The 16,817-nt window shown below is 47.6% G+C and overlaps 1 protein-coding gene across 1 annotated transcript in view; it reads left to right on the forward strand.

The window, feature by feature from the left end:
* notch3 (notch receptor 3) overlaps nucleotides 1–16,293 on the forward strand; it is a 42,682-nt gene extending 26,389 nt beyond the window's left edge. The window contains exons 11-33 of the mRNA XM_083649719.1: nucleotides 1,009–1,242; nucleotides 1,467–1,577; nucleotides 1,696–1,888; nucleotides 4,071–4,216; nucleotides 4,771–5,004; nucleotides 5,914–6,066; nucleotides 6,182–6,410; nucleotides 7,097–7,298; nucleotides 7,492–7,648; nucleotides 7,795–7,979; nucleotides 8,084–8,216; nucleotides 8,331–8,588; nucleotides 8,754–8,866; nucleotides 8,988–9,514; nucleotides 9,658–9,984; nucleotides 10,084–10,235; nucleotides 10,356–10,578; nucleotides 10,744–10,834; nucleotides 11,016–11,184; nucleotides 11,336–11,640; nucleotides 11,782–11,929; nucleotides 12,043–12,140; nucleotides 12,255–16,293. Coding sequence (XP_083505845.1) covers nucleotides 1,009–1,242; nucleotides 1,467–1,577; nucleotides 1,696–1,888; nucleotides 4,071–4,216; nucleotides 4,771–5,004; nucleotides 5,914–6,066; nucleotides 6,182–6,410; nucleotides 7,097–7,298; nucleotides 7,492–7,648; nucleotides 7,795–7,979; nucleotides 8,084–8,216; nucleotides 8,331–8,588; nucleotides 8,754–8,866; nucleotides 8,988–9,514; nucleotides 9,658–9,984; nucleotides 10,084–10,235; nucleotides 10,356–10,578; nucleotides 10,744–10,834; nucleotides 11,016–11,184; nucleotides 11,336–11,640; nucleotides 11,782–11,929; nucleotides 12,043–12,140; nucleotides 12,255–13,727 — 5,861 coding nt within the window. The 3' untranslated portion in view covers nucleotides 13,728–16,293. The remainder of the gene's footprint in view (nucleotides 1–1,008; nucleotides 1,243–1,466; nucleotides 1,578–1,695; nucleotides 1,889–4,070; nucleotides 4,217–4,770; nucleotides 5,005–5,913; nucleotides 6,067–6,181; nucleotides 6,411–7,096; nucleotides 7,299–7,491; nucleotides 7,649–7,794; nucleotides 7,980–8,083; nucleotides 8,217–8,330; nucleotides 8,589–8,753; nucleotides 8,867–8,987; nucleotides 9,515–9,657; nucleotides 9,985–10,083; nucleotides 10,236–10,355; nucleotides 10,579–10,743; nucleotides 10,835–11,015; nucleotides 11,185–11,335; nucleotides 11,641–11,781; nucleotides 11,930–12,042; nucleotides 12,141–12,254) is intronic.
* Nucleotides 16,294–16,817: the final 524 nt, after the last annotated feature.

The following is a 16,817-nucleotide window of genomic DNA, read 5'->3' on the forward strand; positions in this document are numbered from 1 at the left end:
GGATCATAGGGTCACTGAGGGCCAGCAGCTGCCGGCAAGGGAGCCCTGGTCATCACCCCGACATCTGTTCATCTGTACCCCAATATTCAACCCCCCCCCCCCCCCCCCCCACACACACACACACACACACACACACACACACACCAGCTTATCCTACATCTTCACATTCCCTCACCTCCATGTATGAGAATATGCCCAGATCCAATGAGCTACAGCAAGGCTTGTTTGTCAGAAAAGTTTGCTGGTTGTATAAATTCCCTGCATGTATACGTAGATATTTAACGTGTTTGGGCCTGTGTCTATGGGGGAGCTTGCTTCATTGTTTCAGTGGCCAGCTGCTTGCTATTCCCTGTGTTTGTGGGCCCCCTCTGTTGAGTGAAGTGGCCCTGTTTGACGTGGCGCGGCCTATTGTCCCCTCCGCCGGCCAGAACAAAAGCAGGACTGGGAGGCCCGTGTAGGGCCCTTCTCTACTGCTTTGCCCAGCTCAGCACTGCACTACGCACATACTGCACCAACCAACACTTACTTGTCTCACACACACGCACGCGCACGAGCTCACGCACGCACACACACACACACACACACACACACACACACACACACACACACACACACACACACACACACACACACACACACACACACACACACACACACACCGTTGGCATGGAGACCGCAGGGACCAGACCCCAAACCTGTAGAAGCTTTTCCCACTCAAGAAAGAGTGGGGAAATAGACAGAGGAAGTTGAAAGAGATAAAGAAGGAAGTGGGCAAAAGGAGGAAAACGAAAAGAATCTGATAGATTTAAGGGGTGAATGAAAATAAAGCGGATTAGGATGAAAACAAAAAGGTTTGAAAAAGACAATTGTTTGTAGCAGACCGTTTGTGATGGAGCGGGGGAAAAGCCAATACCACAGGTTCTCAAAAGCTTGAAGCTTTACTGTATTAACTGAACCGACACTGTAAATGTTGCAACATCAAATCTTACCTCTGTATTCTCTCTGTAGGTTATGAAGGTACTCTTTGCGAGAGCAATATCAACAACTGCCAGCCTGACCCATGCCATCATGGTACTTGCGTAGATGGCATCGCCAGCTACACCTGCAACTGTGACGCAGGCTACACCGGCTACCGCTGTGAGAACCAGCTCAACGAGTGCCACAGCAACCCCTGCCACAATGGTGGCAAGTGTGTGGACCTAGTTAACAAGTACATCTGCCAGTGCCAACATGGAACCTCAGGTAAAACACCTCAAATATTCAGTATACCGTTGGACCTTCTTCTTTTAGTTTTTGAATGGGAACATTTGGAATGGAAGACTTAAAATGTAGCCAACGCTGAACTGGCATCGCTACATTTTGTTGTCAGTTGGAACTCCCTCGGACTGCGTATTTTCTGCCAGGATTATTATAGGTCTGTAATATTGCTCCAGCCAGATTTTAATGAGTGCTCCCTGTCCACACAGGCACCAACTGCGAGATCAACTTTGACGATTGTGCCAGCAACCCATGTGACTATGGCGTCTGCAAAGATGGCATCAACCGCTATGACTGTGTTTGCAAACCTGGCTTCACTGGTAAGCGAAGCCCTTTTGAAGAGGACAATTCACACGCACATTTGGAGACAAACTCATCTCAGTGCACGTGTTTGACAAGAAGAGCGCATTGACTAGAGCCGATGTCTTGTCTCGCCAGGTCCCAAGTGCAACGTGGAGATAGACGAGTGTGCGTCCGGCCCCTGTAGGAATGGGGGGACGTGTGTGGACGAGGAGAATGGATTCCACTGCCAGTGTCCCGAGGGCTTTAAACCCCCATACTGTTACTCCCAGGTGGACGAGTGCGGCAGCAGCCCCTGTGTGCATGGTGCATGCAGGGATGACATCAATGGGTATGAGCTGATACCGATACTAGTACCCTTAAAGTGATACCGATACTAGTACCCTTAAAGTGATACAGATACCAGTACCCTTAAAGTGATACCGATAGCAGTACCCTTAAAGTGATACCGATACTAGTACCCTTAAAGTGATACCGATACTAGTACCCTTAAAGTGATACCAATACCAGTACCCTTAAAGTGATACAGATACCAGTACCCTTAAAGTGATACAGATACCAGTACCCTTAAAGTGATACAGATACCAGTACCCTTAAAGTGATACAGATACCAGTACCCTTAAAGTGATACAGATACCAGTACCCTTAAAGTGATACAGATACCAGTACCCTTAAAGTGATACAGATACCAGTACCCTTAAAGTGATACAGATACCAGTACCCTTAAAGTGATACAGATACCAGTACCCTTAAAGTGATACCGATACCAGTACCCTTAAAGTGATACAGATACCAGTACCCTTAAAGTGATACAGATACTAGTACCCTTAAAGTGATACAGATACCAGTACCCTTAAAGTGATACAGATACTAGTACCCTTAAAGTGATACAGATACCAGTACCCTTAAAGTGATACAGATACCAGTACCCTTAAAGTGATACAGATACCAGTACCCTTAAAGTGATACCGATACCAGTACCCTTAAAGTGATACAGATACCAGTACCCTTAAAGTGATACAGATACTAGTACCCTTAAAGTGATACAGATACCAGTACCCTTAAAGTGATACAGATACCAGTACCCTTAAAGTGATACAGATACCAGTACCCTTAAAGTGATACAGATACCAGTACCCTTAAAGTGATACCGATACCAGTACCCTTAAAGTGATACAGATACCAGTACCCTTAAAGTGATACAGATACCAGTACCCTTAAAGTGATACAGATACCAGTACCCTTAAAGTGATACCGATACTAGTACCCTTAAAGTGATACCGATACTAGTACCCTTAAAGTGATACAGATACCAGTACCCTTAAAGTGATACAGATACCAGTACCCTTAAAGTGATACAGATACCAGTACCCTTAAAGTGATACAGATACCAGTACCCTTAAAGTGATACCGATACTAGTACCCTTAAAGTGATACCGATACTAGTACCCTTAAAGTGATACCAATACCAGTACCCTTAAAGTGATACAGATACCAGTACCCTTAAAGTGATACCGATACTAGTACCCTTAAAGTGATACCGATACTAGTACCCTTAAAGTGATACCAATACCAGTACCCTTAAAGTGATACAGATACCAGTACCCTTAAAGTGATACAGATACCAGTACCCTTAAAGTGATACCGATACTAGTACCCTTAAAGTGATACAGATACCAGTACCCTTAAAGTGATACCGATACCAGTACCCTTAAAGTGATACAGATACCAGTACCCTTAAAGTGATACAGATACCAGTACCCTTAAAGTGATACAGATACCAGTACCCTTAAAGTGATACAGATACCAGTACCCTTAAAGTGATACAGATACCAGTACCCTTAAAGTGATACAGATACCAGTACCCTTAAAGTGATACAGATACCAGTACCCTTAAAGTGATACAGATACCAGTACCCTTAAAGTGATACAGATACCAGTACCCTTAAAGTGATACAGATACCAGTACCCTTAAAGTGATACAGATACCAGTACCCTTAAAGGGATACCAATAGCAATAGAGTGCTTCATTCAATATTTTTTCCCTCCATACTTTTGAATGTTTTGGTGGCATCTCGCCGCCCTGAACTGCCAACTCTGTCACATACACCGCGCTAAACTTCTCCACCACAGACTGTAGGGGTTGTAGCTGCTGCGGTAGTCAGCCAATTCACACATTACATGAAATCGAAGAACCCTTGGGGTGATTGGCTGCGAGCAAAACCATACAATTAGTTTTTCCCCCTTAGATCTGTCGAATGCAGGTATCGTTTGACTGGAGAAGTTGCGATACTACTTTGTACTGGGTTATTTAGGTCGATCCCTTAAAGGTATTGAGTAGCGATACCCGGCCCTCATGGCTGTACTGTGTCGAAGGGAAACATGGCATGAAACAACCTGCCTTGCTGATAATCCACATATTTTATTTTACACAGAGTCATTCTACATCAGACAGCTTGTCACATTTACAACTTTGTCCATTGGGATTACTGACTGACCTGTCCTCTCCACAGGTACCGTTGTGACTGTGAGCCTGGATGGGTGGGCAAGAACTGCGACCTGGACAGGAACGACTGTTTGCCCAGTCCCTGCCAGAACGCCGGCACATGCATCGACCAGCTTAATGGCTTCACATGCAAGTGTCGCCAGGGCTTCAGAGGTGAGAGGGCACCACAGTAGCATCTACACCTACATGTAGGCATCTCACAGCATCTCACAGCTATGTCTGCTGCCTGTATCAGCACAATGGCTGTGTGAAAATAAACTTGGGCCAAAACATGTAAACACCGAAATAATTAGACTAACAAACAGACTAAACTACTTACGCCTGAGGTTGAAAAGCACATAACAACATTTAGCACTCAATTTTTGGCTACAGTCTTGTGCAAGGAAAATATATAACATATTTCACATGACAGCTGTGTTGTGGATTTCATATTTGAAGTTTCATTTAGATTGTCAAGAAACCGCTCATTTGCACCACAGCAGGAGGAAAACAATTACATGTGTCATTTGAAGCCCTCTATCTGATGCACTGATCAACTCGTCTGTAATAGGTTCCCACCAAGTTGGCCGACATCCTCATACCTCCCCTAGTGGAGTACTTGAGAACTGCAGTGCAGAGACATTCACTCGTGAACAAGACCCTGTCATTTTGAAGCTGGATACCACAATATGTTTTAATCTATTTATTGCCCCCCCTCCCTTTGACAGGCAATCTATGCCAGGTGAACATCAATGAGTGTTCCTCCAGCCCCTGTCTGAACATGGCCACCTGTGTGGACGGTGTGGCTAGCTTCACCTGCCTGTGCGAGCTTCCTTACAGTGGGCCCACCTGTGCTGAAGTGCTCACCCCCTGCTCCCCTAACCCCTGTGATAACCACGCCCTCTGCACCAACACACCGGACTACCTGGGCTACCAGTGTAACTGCCAGCCAGGGTGGCACGGTGAGCACAAACTTCCTTTTGTCTCAGCAGCTTACTCATCCTTGTCTTATGGTAACTCTATAGTGAGGTAGTGCGTCAGGCACATGGTCGCAAGTTAGTCCTGAAGCCTTTCTGGAAGAAGGCCTTTCTGTAAGAAAGCCACGCCCCCAAACTCATTTGATTGGTGGCCGCAACTGCTTCTTCCTAAAAATGTGCGGCAAGTAAAAAAAAATGTGGTTAAGATTAGGGTTAGGGAATGAAAAAAGTGCAGCCCAGGGTGTGCTCGGTCCTGTGGCTGTGGCCATGTGGATAAGGTACTTGCCTTCCAGTCTCTGAGGACTGGGGTTCGATTCCCGGTCAAACCGAACACATGTTTATAAAACATTAGAAGTACAACAATTTGGTTAGGGTTAGGGTTTGGTTATGGCCGTGGTTAGATAAGAAAACCCTAACCCCAGAGCCGTGTCGGAAGACATCTCCATTCACTCCAATGGACCAGTTCCAGGAAGTAAGGTCCTGGATTAAGCAGCGCTGTCGAGTTGCAGCAAAATGGACAGTTTGTGTTGTACTCTGAAAGTTTTTTTTTCCTTGAATCAAATTGTACATTATTAGCTTTATTTTAGCATGCAAAAGTAGCGCGAGACCCATTCCTGGCTGTTCATTGGCTAATTAGTCTCGCATTTTGGTCCTCCGCTGACGCCACTCTCTCTCTAGAGGACACTACCTAACCCTAATCTTAACCACATCTTTTTCACTTGCCATACGTAGTTTGGGCAACCAATCAAATGAGTTCGGGGGCGTGGCTTACTTACAGAAAGGTCTTCTTCCAGAAAGGCTTCAGGGCTAACTTGTCCCATGTGCACCTGTCAGAGAGCTTACACAAAGAAACGTAAGATTTTGAATTGTACCTTACATATCTTGTTTCTCCAGGTCAACTGTGTAACATCGATGTGAATGAATGCATCTCAAACCCCTGTAAGAACCGAGGGACCTGCACAAACACCCCTGGCGCCTTTGTGTGCTCCTGTAGAGGTGGATACACTGGGCTGACCTGTGAGACGGACATCAATGACTGCGCCCCTAGTGAGTGGCCACTGAGACTACAACGCATTGATTTGCTGCCACTGCCATGCACTACAGGTGGCACACCCAATATCAGGTCTATATCCACATATTTCACCGGTCTCTGTGTCTTCAGACCCGTGCCTGAGTGGAGGCTCCTGTACAGACGACGTGAACAACTTCCACTGTAGCTGCCTGCCGGGCTTCACGGGGCCCCGCTGTGCTGTGGAGGTCAACGAATGCCAGAGTTCCCCCTGCAAGAACGGAGGCACCTGCACAGACTACGTGAACTCCTACACCTGCACCTGCAGACCCGGCTTCACGGGCATCCACTGCGAAACCAACATCCCCGACTGCACTGAAAGGTGTGTGTGGTATTATTTATTTATTTTTTATTTTTTAGTTTTATGTTAATTAATTTCCTTGTTTTTTCAGTTCAATTTTAAATGTCCAAGAAATCCAGTATTAAAAAGACACGTTTTTCAAGTTCAATAAATGCATGGTGTTGCCAAAGTCAATGAGTAATCGCGTCAAATATTTTTTTTTTGCCATTAACAAGCAGCCCGTGTGTGTTTGTGTGTGTGTGTGTGTGTGTGTGTGCGCGTGCGTGTGTGCGTGTGTATGGTCGGTCTATGGACGGTAAGGGTGTCACAATACACTCAGTTCACGATACGATACGATACACGATATTGGGTTCACGATAACGATACGATACGATATTTTAACTTTCTTTTTTTGCGATCGATTTCTAAGTTGAGGGGGCATCCTCCACGCTAATTTGAGTAATTTCACAATTTTCATCCTCTGTGTCTGTAACGTCCCTCGTCTGTTCAAACAAAGCAATGAAAAGGAGAGCGAGCATGCAATCAGATGCAGATCAGTGCCACCATGTTCAGCTTCTTTTTCTTGCGATATGAGATTTAATCTCAACGATACATATTGTCACGTTTTGATATTGCGATATATCGTCGGACGATATATTGTGACATCCCTAATGGACGGTGCATGAATCATTTGAACCCAATCCATAATTGACCCTATATGTCCACAGCTCTTGTTTCAACGGAGGCACGTGCACAGATAAAATCAACGGCTACTCCTGCACCTGTCGCTCGGGATTCACCGGCTCCCACTGCCAGTACGAGGTGAACGAGTGTGACTCGCAGCCCTGCCTCAATGGAGGCATCTGCCAGGATGCACTGGAGTCCTTCCGCTGCTCCTGCCCCAAGGGCTACGCTGGCAACCGCTGCCAGGTACACACACACACACACACACACACACACACACACACACACACACACACACACACACACACACACACACACACACACACACACACACACACACACACACACAGATCGACAGCTATTTCCTGTTAAAGCCTTACAACTTCATATGTTTATGTACTCAGAATAATAAATGCTGACCATTCTCCCATCTGCCCAGACGCCAGTGGACTGGTGCCGACGCTCCTCTCCCTGCCAAAATGGAGGCCGCTGTCGTCAAAAGGACTCCTCCTACAGCTGTGACTGTAGCGGCGTCTGGTCTGGCCGCTACTGTGACATCCCCAGGGTCTCCTGTGAGACAGCTGCTCGACAGAGAGGTACGTCTGCGCTCTCGCTCTCGCTACACATTCTGTTGATGTCTGACCATGTGTGTTTTTGCATGTGAGCACAGTTGAACTCTCTGTCTGCACTGCCACAACCGAGCCACTACAAACTAATGGACCTTCCACCTGCTTCTAACCAGGTCTCCAGACAGATGAGCTGTGCCACCACGGCGGTCACTGTGTCAACACCGGGAATGCCCACTATTGCAAATGTCCTGCCGACTACACTGGGAGCTATTGTGAAAGCCAGGTGGACCACTGTGAAGACAAACCCTGTCGCAATGGCGCCACCTGCAGGGGATATGTGGGAGGGTACCAGTGTGATGTGAGTCCAACGCATTGTTCAATACTGTCACTCTCATGTCTCAGCAAGACCATTAGATAGTGTTCCTCCAGGTCATCTAATTGTCACCTGTTATGTCATCGTAGTGTATGCCAGGCTACACTGGAGAGAACTGCGAGATGGAAATCAATGAGTGCCAGTCGCATCCTTGCCAGAACGGAGGCACCTGCATTGACCTGGTGGGCCATTACATCTGCTCCTGCCCTCCTGGCACACTGGGTACGTCAACACATGTTCAGCAGAAACCTATGGTGATTGCTGAAGAGCTTCTACTTTTTGAGGGTCAAATATATTGGATGGGTGGTTGTATTTAATTCATCTTCTTCCCCAAAGGTGTACTGTGTGAAATCAATGAAGACGACTGTGCTCCACCACTGAGGCTGCGCGGCGCTCCTCCTAAGTGCCTGAACAACGGTACCTGTGTGGACAGAGTGGGTGGCTACCGCTGCAACTGTCCCCCTGGCTTCACCGGAGAGAGGTGCGAGGGAGACATCAACGAGTGTCTCTCCAGCCCCTGCAGTCCCTCCAACAGTCTTGACTGCATCCAGTTGCCCAACGACTACCAGTGTGTCTGCAAGCCTGGCTTCACTGGTAAGACTACAGACCAGAGGCTCTCCTGACCTCTGGATGTGCACTCTGTGTGTTTGTGTTGTTGTTTTTTTCGCTCTCTCTGGTGACGTTGCTTCGATTCTACCCCAAGGGGAAGTGGCAGCGTAGGGTAAGTGAATAATGCTCTCTCCTCGCCTTTGTCGTTAGGTCGGAGGTGCCAGAGCCGCTTCAGTGTGTGCGAGTCTCAGCCCTGTCAGTATGGAGGGGCCTGTTCTGTGTCCAGCAGCTCGGCACTGGGATACACCTGCACCTGTCAGCTTGTAAGTGCACGTTGACATTCAGGGTTTAGATGCCAAATTATTATATTTTAGTTTGTGTGTTTCAGCGTTGTTTGCGTGTTAAGTGTTCCCAATACCGAGTATGGACGATGTGTATCTTCAGGGCTATGCTGGGCCTAACTGTGAAAGGAGCATGTCATGCCGGGAGCTGGGCTGCTACAACGGAGGCAACTGTGCACTGACCACACGCGGAGCCCGCTGCAGCTGCCAGCCGGGCTACGCCGGGCCCCAGTGTCAGTACCGCAGCAATGAAGGTTGCTCCTCCAAGCCCTGCCGCAACGGAGGCCTGTGCACCGAAGAGACCAGCTACCCATTCTTCCATTGCCAGTGTCTGGGGAGTTGGAAGGGGAAACGGTGTGAGCAGAGCAGCAGAGCGTCGCCGACCCCACCTTCCTGCCCTCTGGCAGAGTGCCATGACAAAGCCAATGACAGCGTGTGTGACAAGGAATGCAACACGCCCGTCTGCCGCCACGACGGCGGCGACTGCTCTCTGTCCGTGAACCCCTGGGCTCATTGCGCGGACCCCCGCTGCTGGCGCGTCTTCAACAACAGCCAGTGCGATGAGTCCTGCAACAACGCGGACTGCCTCTATGACAACTTTGACTGCCGGAGCAAGGAGAAAGTCTGCAAGTGAGTAATCTAGCCTTGTGTTGCGAAAGTGTTTCTTTCATGTTGTTTCTTGCACAGCTTAAAGGGTTTCTGTCGGTCTGTATCCTGGTTGCCTGTATATCTGAGAAACCTTGTGCTGATCACTCTACGTGTGTCTTCTCCAGTCCAATCTATGAGGTCTACTGTATCGACCACTATGCTGATGGCCGCTGTGACCAGGGCTGTAACACAGAGGAGTGTGGCTGGGACGGTTTGGACTGCGCAGCGAAGGTTCCGGAAGTCCTTGCAGATGGTGTCTTAGTCTTAGTGGTCCTGCTTCCTCCAGAGGAGCTTCTCCGCACCAGCACGGCTTTCCTGCAGAAGTTAAGTGCCATCCTGCGGACCACACTGCGCTTCCGCCTGGACCAGAATGGCGAGGCCATGATCCGCCCCTACACCCGCCGAGAGGCACGCCTCAAACGAGAGCTCCAGCCTCAACAGGAGGTCATCGGGTCAGTCAGACATACCAAGGATGTAAAAATCCAGGTCTTACCTGTAGTTTGTATTTGACACTAAACATTGGCCTGTCTCTGCTGTTCCTGTTCCTGTAGGTCCATAGTGTACCTGGAAATAGACAACCGTCTGTGTGCTAAGGGCTCTAAAGATTGTTTTGATACAGCTGACAGTGCTGCGCTCTACCTAGGAGGCCTGGCAGCTCAGGAGATGCTCCACAGCTTCCCTTACCACATCAAAGAAGCCCGTGGTGAGTTGGGTTACCTTCAGAAGAAGAATACAATGTATTGAATACATTTTACTAGTTACAACTATACCAACCTTCATAGAGGCAGGTATGTAATTATTTTTGTTTTTCTTCTCTCCACAGGTGAGAAGTTTCCTGAAAACAATGTGCCTATGTGGATCAAGCTGATGTTGGTGGGCGTAGCTTCTCTGTTCCTCTTTGTCATCCTGGTGGCGGGCATGTTGATTGCCCGTAGAAAGAGGGAACACAGCACCCTGTGGTTCCCTGAGGGCTTCTTCCTCAAGAAGGAACCAAGCAGTAACAAGAACCGCAGGGAACCCGTGGGCCAGGATGCTCTGGGCATGAAGTGAGTTATTTTTGTGAAAATGCACACACTAATGATATTGTTGGGAGTGAATTCATTTGGGAATACTGTTTCAGATGCAAATAAAGCATTGAATGCAAATATTTCATTAAGTTGACGTTTTGACACCTTGTGTTGGCATTGTCTAACTTATATTTCTGTAAACAGACACATGCCAAAAACTGTGGAGGAATCTCTCCTAGGAGACCACAGTGATCAGTGGATGGACATGGACTGTCCAGAGGCAAAAAGAATCAAGGTCAGTTACACACCTACTTTACATTTAAACGTGTCCAAATGAGTTTGTATTTACATTATATTTCAAAGAGGTTTGGCTACCCAATTTGTCAAGTGTCAGCTGAGCTGTTTTATTTACAACAGCATGTGAGCCTGCATTTTAAATGAGTTAAAATGTGAATCTTGTCATTATGTGGGCACAGATGGAAGAGCCCAGTATGTTGTCAGACAGTGAAGATGCAGTGGACAGCAGGCAGTGGACACAGCATCACCTGGCAGCTGCAGACATCCGTGTGCCTCCCACCATGGCCCTCACCCCACCTCAAGGAGAATATGAGAGCGATTGCATGGACGTCAATGTCCGAGGCCCAGGTTGGTGGCAAAATAACCTGACAAACCTTCAGATAGAAATTGTAATTTGCACATCCACACATTTTTATTCTTTCTCACTATTATGTTGAGTGTTTGGCTGCTGTGCATTGGCACATTTAACTGATCCGCACCCGTTACGACCTCCTGCCAGATGGTTTTACTCCCCTGATGCTGGCATCGTTCTGTGGAGGCGGCTTGGAGCCTGAGATCGCTGAGGAGGAGGAGTCGGAGGAGTGTTCAGCCAACATCATCTCTGACCTCATCTACCAGGGCGCCTCCCTGGCTGCCCAGACCGACCGCACCGGAGAGACAGCGCTCCACTTGGCCGCTCGCTACGCCCGCGCGGACGCTGCCAAGAGGCTGCTGGACGCCGGGGCAGACGCCAATGCTCAGGACAACACAGGACGTAGTCCACTACACGCCGCGGTGGCTGCAGATGCACAGGGTGTCTTCCAGGTATACACGCACGCACGACGTATGTCATATACATACAACATATGTCGGCCACAACGGGCATAGAGATGTTTACGATATTTCTGTCACATGCAGACCTCATCACCTTTAACATTAACTTACAATCTGTTCCCCACGTCCTAGATTCTGATCCGAACCCGGGCTACCGATCTGGACTCTCGCATGTACGACGGCTCCACCGCGCTGATCCTGGCTGCACGGCTGGCAGTGGAGGGCATGGTGGAGGAGCTCATCACTTGCCATGCTGACGTCAACGCTGTTGATGAATTAGGTAAGTGTGTGTCGCTTCTCACTCAATGGGTCTCTGGGGCAGCTGCTGCTGTTCTGTGTTTATACTCACTTGTGATAGCGCTGGTGTGTAACCTCCGTGCTTGACTCTTTTAGGGAAATCTGCCTTGCACTGGGCCGCTGCCGTTAACAATGTGGACGCCACTATTGCCTTGCTGAAGAACGGTGCAAATAAAGATATGCAGGACCTCAAGGTATGCTACCGGCTTACCCTCTCTATTTCAACCACACCTTTTGGAATGCTCTTCGGTGATGCTTTTTATCTAACGCCATCTCTCTTTGTTTTTTTGCATTGTTTTTCTTCACAGGAGGAGACGCCTCTCTTCCTTGCCGCCCGTGAGGGCAGCTGTGAGGCTGTGAAGGTGTTGCTGGCTCACTTTGCAAACAGAGAGATCACCGACCACATGGACAGGTTGCCAAGGGACATTGCTCAGGAGCGTATGCACCATGACATAGTCCAGCTCCTAGATGAATACAACACAGTAAGGAGTCCCCAGGGCCACGGAGGAGCTGGACACCACCTCGCCGGGGGACACACCCTGTCTCCTCTCATGTGCCCGCCCAGCGCCTTCCTGCCCAGTCTGAAGAACACTCCCCAGGGCAAGAAGAACCGTCGGCCTGGGGTCAAGGGTTCTAGCCTGGGAAGCCAACATGCTGCCAGTCTAAAGGAGTCAGTCAAGGCCCGCAATAAGAAGCTGACCTTGGACATGCAGAGTGCCCTACTGGAGAGCTCAGTCACCCTGTCCCCAGTCGATTCACTGGACTCCCCCCGTGGTGGAGCTAGCAATGCTGGCTATATCACCAACCCCACTTCCCCTGTGGCCATGCCCTCACCAGGGCTCTACCACTCCTCCATGTCTGTCCCAAATACTCCCATGGTACATAGCAGCATGCTGGAGGGAGGGGGCCCCTTTGCTGTGTCTCTAGCCCAGCTCAATGACCTGGGAGATGGAGGAATGTCCTTGCAGGGACGCGTCGCCATGGCTGCAGCGGTCAACCACGGCTATGTGCTCAGTTCAGGCCAGATGGGGCTCAACATGGGCATGGTCAGTCCTGTCAGCGTGCCCTTTGACTGGCACAGCCGCATGGCCTCCTCTCAGTGCAGTCAGCAGGTGGTGAACCTGGTGCAGAGTAGCCAGGGAGGCATGCACCCCCAGAGCCCCGCCATGCAGCAGCTGATGCACCAGCAGCAGATGTACCGTAACGCCATGCTGCAGCCCACACCCGTCACCTCCACACCCACCATCAGCCCAGTCAAGCTGCCTTCCATCGCCGAGCAGCAGCAGCAGCTCATCAACCACTCCATGAGCAGCCAGCAGAGCCTGGCCCGCATGGGCACCTCCACCCCACCTACACCCCAGACCTCACAGCCCCCACCGGCATTCTTCCAGCAGCAGCAGCAGCAAGTGCCTCAGCAGCCTCCTCAGCCCCAGCCTGTCGCTCAGCCACCACAGGCCGCCACGCCAGCAGCCCAGCCCGCTCAGGCTCCACCCTCCCAGGCTAGCGGCAGCACCGCGGGCCTGGAGGATTACCCTACCCCTCCCTCTCAGCACAGCTACTCCTCTGCACTAGATGCCACCCCCAAGCATTACCTCCACCTGCCCAGTGAGCACCCTTACCTGACCCCCTCTCCGGAGTCGCCCGAGCCCTGGTCCAGCCCCTCTCCTCACTGCGTGTCTGATTGGTCAGACTCCACGCCCAGTCCAGCAGTCGCTGGACCCGCCCAGACCCAAATCCCCCATGTCCCAGAGGCCAACGGCAAGATGCAGGTGTTTGCATGAAGAGCCCAAGGCCTCTGCTCAAAACGGGACCCGGGGTGAAAGAATATGTGGACTGGCTCCTGGGCCTGTCTGTGCTTTTATGTGTCAGCCTGTTTCCAAGATTTTCATTGGATTTGGATTGACTGTTATCAAGAGGACTGTCTGCTAGTGATTTGCAGAAAAAGAGTAAAGGGAAACGTGTGTTGTCTGCAAAAAGAGCAGACAATTTAATGAAGTAAGACTTATTCTGTCACAGATGGACTTGTTTTTTATTATTAAAAAAAGTATATGAAGAAAACCAAGTCTTTCATTTCAAAGACTTAGGGATGCTCTCCTGAAAACTAACAAACATTTAAAAAGTAGAAAAGAGGAAAAAGTTAAATGTTGAAGGGAATTCCTTTATTTTTATTTATTGTTTTTTATTTTTATGTATCTCCGAACTGCCTTTTCAGGTGTTTTCTCCCTCTTTCTGTCCTGGCCTGTCACACGATGCGCCCCCTGCCTCACATTTTTACATGGACCGCCCACATTTCTATTTCGCCAGTGTGGCACGTGATGGTACAAAGTAATTAGATTCTTATTATTCTCAGTTTACATCACTATTGGCACTTCAGCTGGGTTAACAGACAGAAAGAGGAAGTCTCACCTCTCTTGACTGATATTTATTTAGGCCAACAACAAGTTGGTAAAAATGAAAAATTGGCTCTGGCAAATATATATATATAATATACTGTATATTCTCAGTTGGGGATATATTCCGATTTGATTGAACTTACATTCCATAGAAGTATTATGAATAAGAATGTAGATGGGTGTCTCTGAAGCACTTCAAGGGGCAAGCCTCAGAGGCCAATAGTCAGATACATAATCTAACAACTATGAGTATTTACAGTATGTGGGGGCATTTTATCCACAATAGTTTGCCCAGTGGTCATTCAGAAAATTAAGCTGAGAAAGTGATCTGTTAAAATAGCAGTGACTGATTGATTATAGCCCCCTCCCAATTGTAGTGCTCCTGTCTCTACAGGAGTCTACCTCCAGTTCTAATGCCAGATAACTTCAGTCTTGGAGCTTGTTCTCATTCACTTTAAGGGATTATTTAGAACAGAGCATTGTCTTGTCTATAAAATCAGCCTCTCACTGCCCCGTTTTAGTCGTTTTAATTATATTGTTTGTTCCATTTGTTTTATACTCTGTATATTTGTTGAAACCATGGATACGTTGTTTTTGTTAACATCACCTCAATGTGCTAAGCTATGTTTATCGGCTGCTATTTCATATCACTCCCCTCCTGCGAAACATTCCTGCATGTTGCCTGCCTTGGGTAGCCTGGCGCTATACTGTACCGTTGGCTAACAACAACCCTCTCAGCTCCCGAATCAGCAGCATCCACCATCAGATTATCGAGCGTGACCAGAAGACAGACTGATAGCGGTTTCATTGTTTGAGCCCCGGCCATGTCCACGAGTGGACTAAAGGGGGAAACGTTCCCCGGAGGATCTACGGTAGTTAAGGTGTCGTAGGTTCTCGTCTGTGGTGCGGTGGTGGTCAGAGTGAGGGTGTGGCTGCTGGGCTGTGACTGTAATGCCCTGTCACTCCTCAGGGAGGCGTTATACGGCATGCAGTGGGCAGTTCCCCCTGCATCTATGGTAGCTTCCAGCCTCGGAGCCATGGAGTTGGCATCTTCAGATGACTTGTTAGAAGACATTGAAGGAGAGAACACTACTATGTAGTGCTGCACCCTTTCACTTTTTTACAATACTCTGGGATGACACTCCCAGTGATCCAGCTGACCCTCCTGTGTTGTCTGACCAGCCCCCGCCCCCTCCATGTGATCTGAGACTGTAGGATAGTGGCTCATCCTCTCCTTAACATACTGTGGACATTTCACTAGAAAATCATTTGATAATAGTAGAATTTTGAGAAAATAACATTTTCATTTGTACCTTGCTGTATATTGTGTGGCATCATGGACAGAAAGAAAAACAGGCCGCCACTCCTAGCTACTGCCCTTGTGGTGACTTAACATCCTCCTGCCCTGAGTTGTGTCATAGACGCAACATTGGTTCAACCTGCTCGGTATAGAATCAGTTACTGTTCTGTCAGACCTGGGAAACTTGTCAGTTTGTTGTTCAGCTTGCAGTTCAGAGGTCATTTACAAGGAAACCGCATTTGTTTTTGTTTTGTTTTTTCTTCAATTTACCATCTGGTCTTTTCATTTCTCTCCCAGGTCGCACCGGCACTACTAAGTGTTTTTGTACATTTCAAATTCCCAATTTCTGCCTGTAAATATGTTTGTCTTGGGTAGAATTATTTGTTTGAGAATGTTTCTAAAATGATTGTTATGTACTAAAAAGGACAAAAATAAAATGTACTTCCTTTTAGCATTATTTGAAGCTGAGGATGTGACTGATATTTTATTGGTCTTGTATTATTAGAACAGTCATAGATATTTTCTATCATTATTATTAATTTCTATACTTGTTTAAAAGTAGTTTAAAATCATTGTACATAAAACCCTTCCACAATTTTTCTTTCTACAGTCAAAAGTTGTAAAATAAGTTACTTATAATAAAAACTGTAGGGAACTACATTTTTGTGTCCTGGTGTTTTATGGGTTATTTTTTCTACTTGATTTTGTTCTGATTAAGAAAAAGAAAAGAAAATCCAATTCATGGAAGTTCGGTCATACCTGAAGTTGATTTCTCAACAGTTCAAAAATGTGAATTCATCTAGTTTAAAATGTTACCCTTTTCAGCAATAAGCACAGTACAAAAATAAAATAGATGTTTTATAAGCTAATGCTCTTCAATTTGCTGTGGATGTGATTATTTTGCACCATGAGATTTCTTTGACTAGGTGTCAGTGTTATCAAATAATAATAACTTTAAATGGTATCCTTCAAAAAACTGCCAATTGGCATTGTTACAATAAACATATCTACTCATATTACTACTTCCAAATCTCACATAATGTGAAGCAAGCCGTTACAAAAACAAAGTGTTGACCCATGTTTCATCAGGCCACTGATAAGTGGTTGCCAATGATTTCCTGTCCTTTAGGCCTATCCAATAAAACAGTCATATGGGTACTGATATATGGCTTTATGGT

The sequence above is a fragment of the Poromitra crassiceps genome (genome assembly GCF_964638095.1).
Source record: "Poromitra crassiceps genome assembly, chromosome: 13".
In the NCBI taxonomy this organism is placed as follows: Eukaryota; Metazoa; Chordata; class Actinopteri; order Beryciformes; family Melamphaidae; genus Poromitra; species Poromitra crassiceps.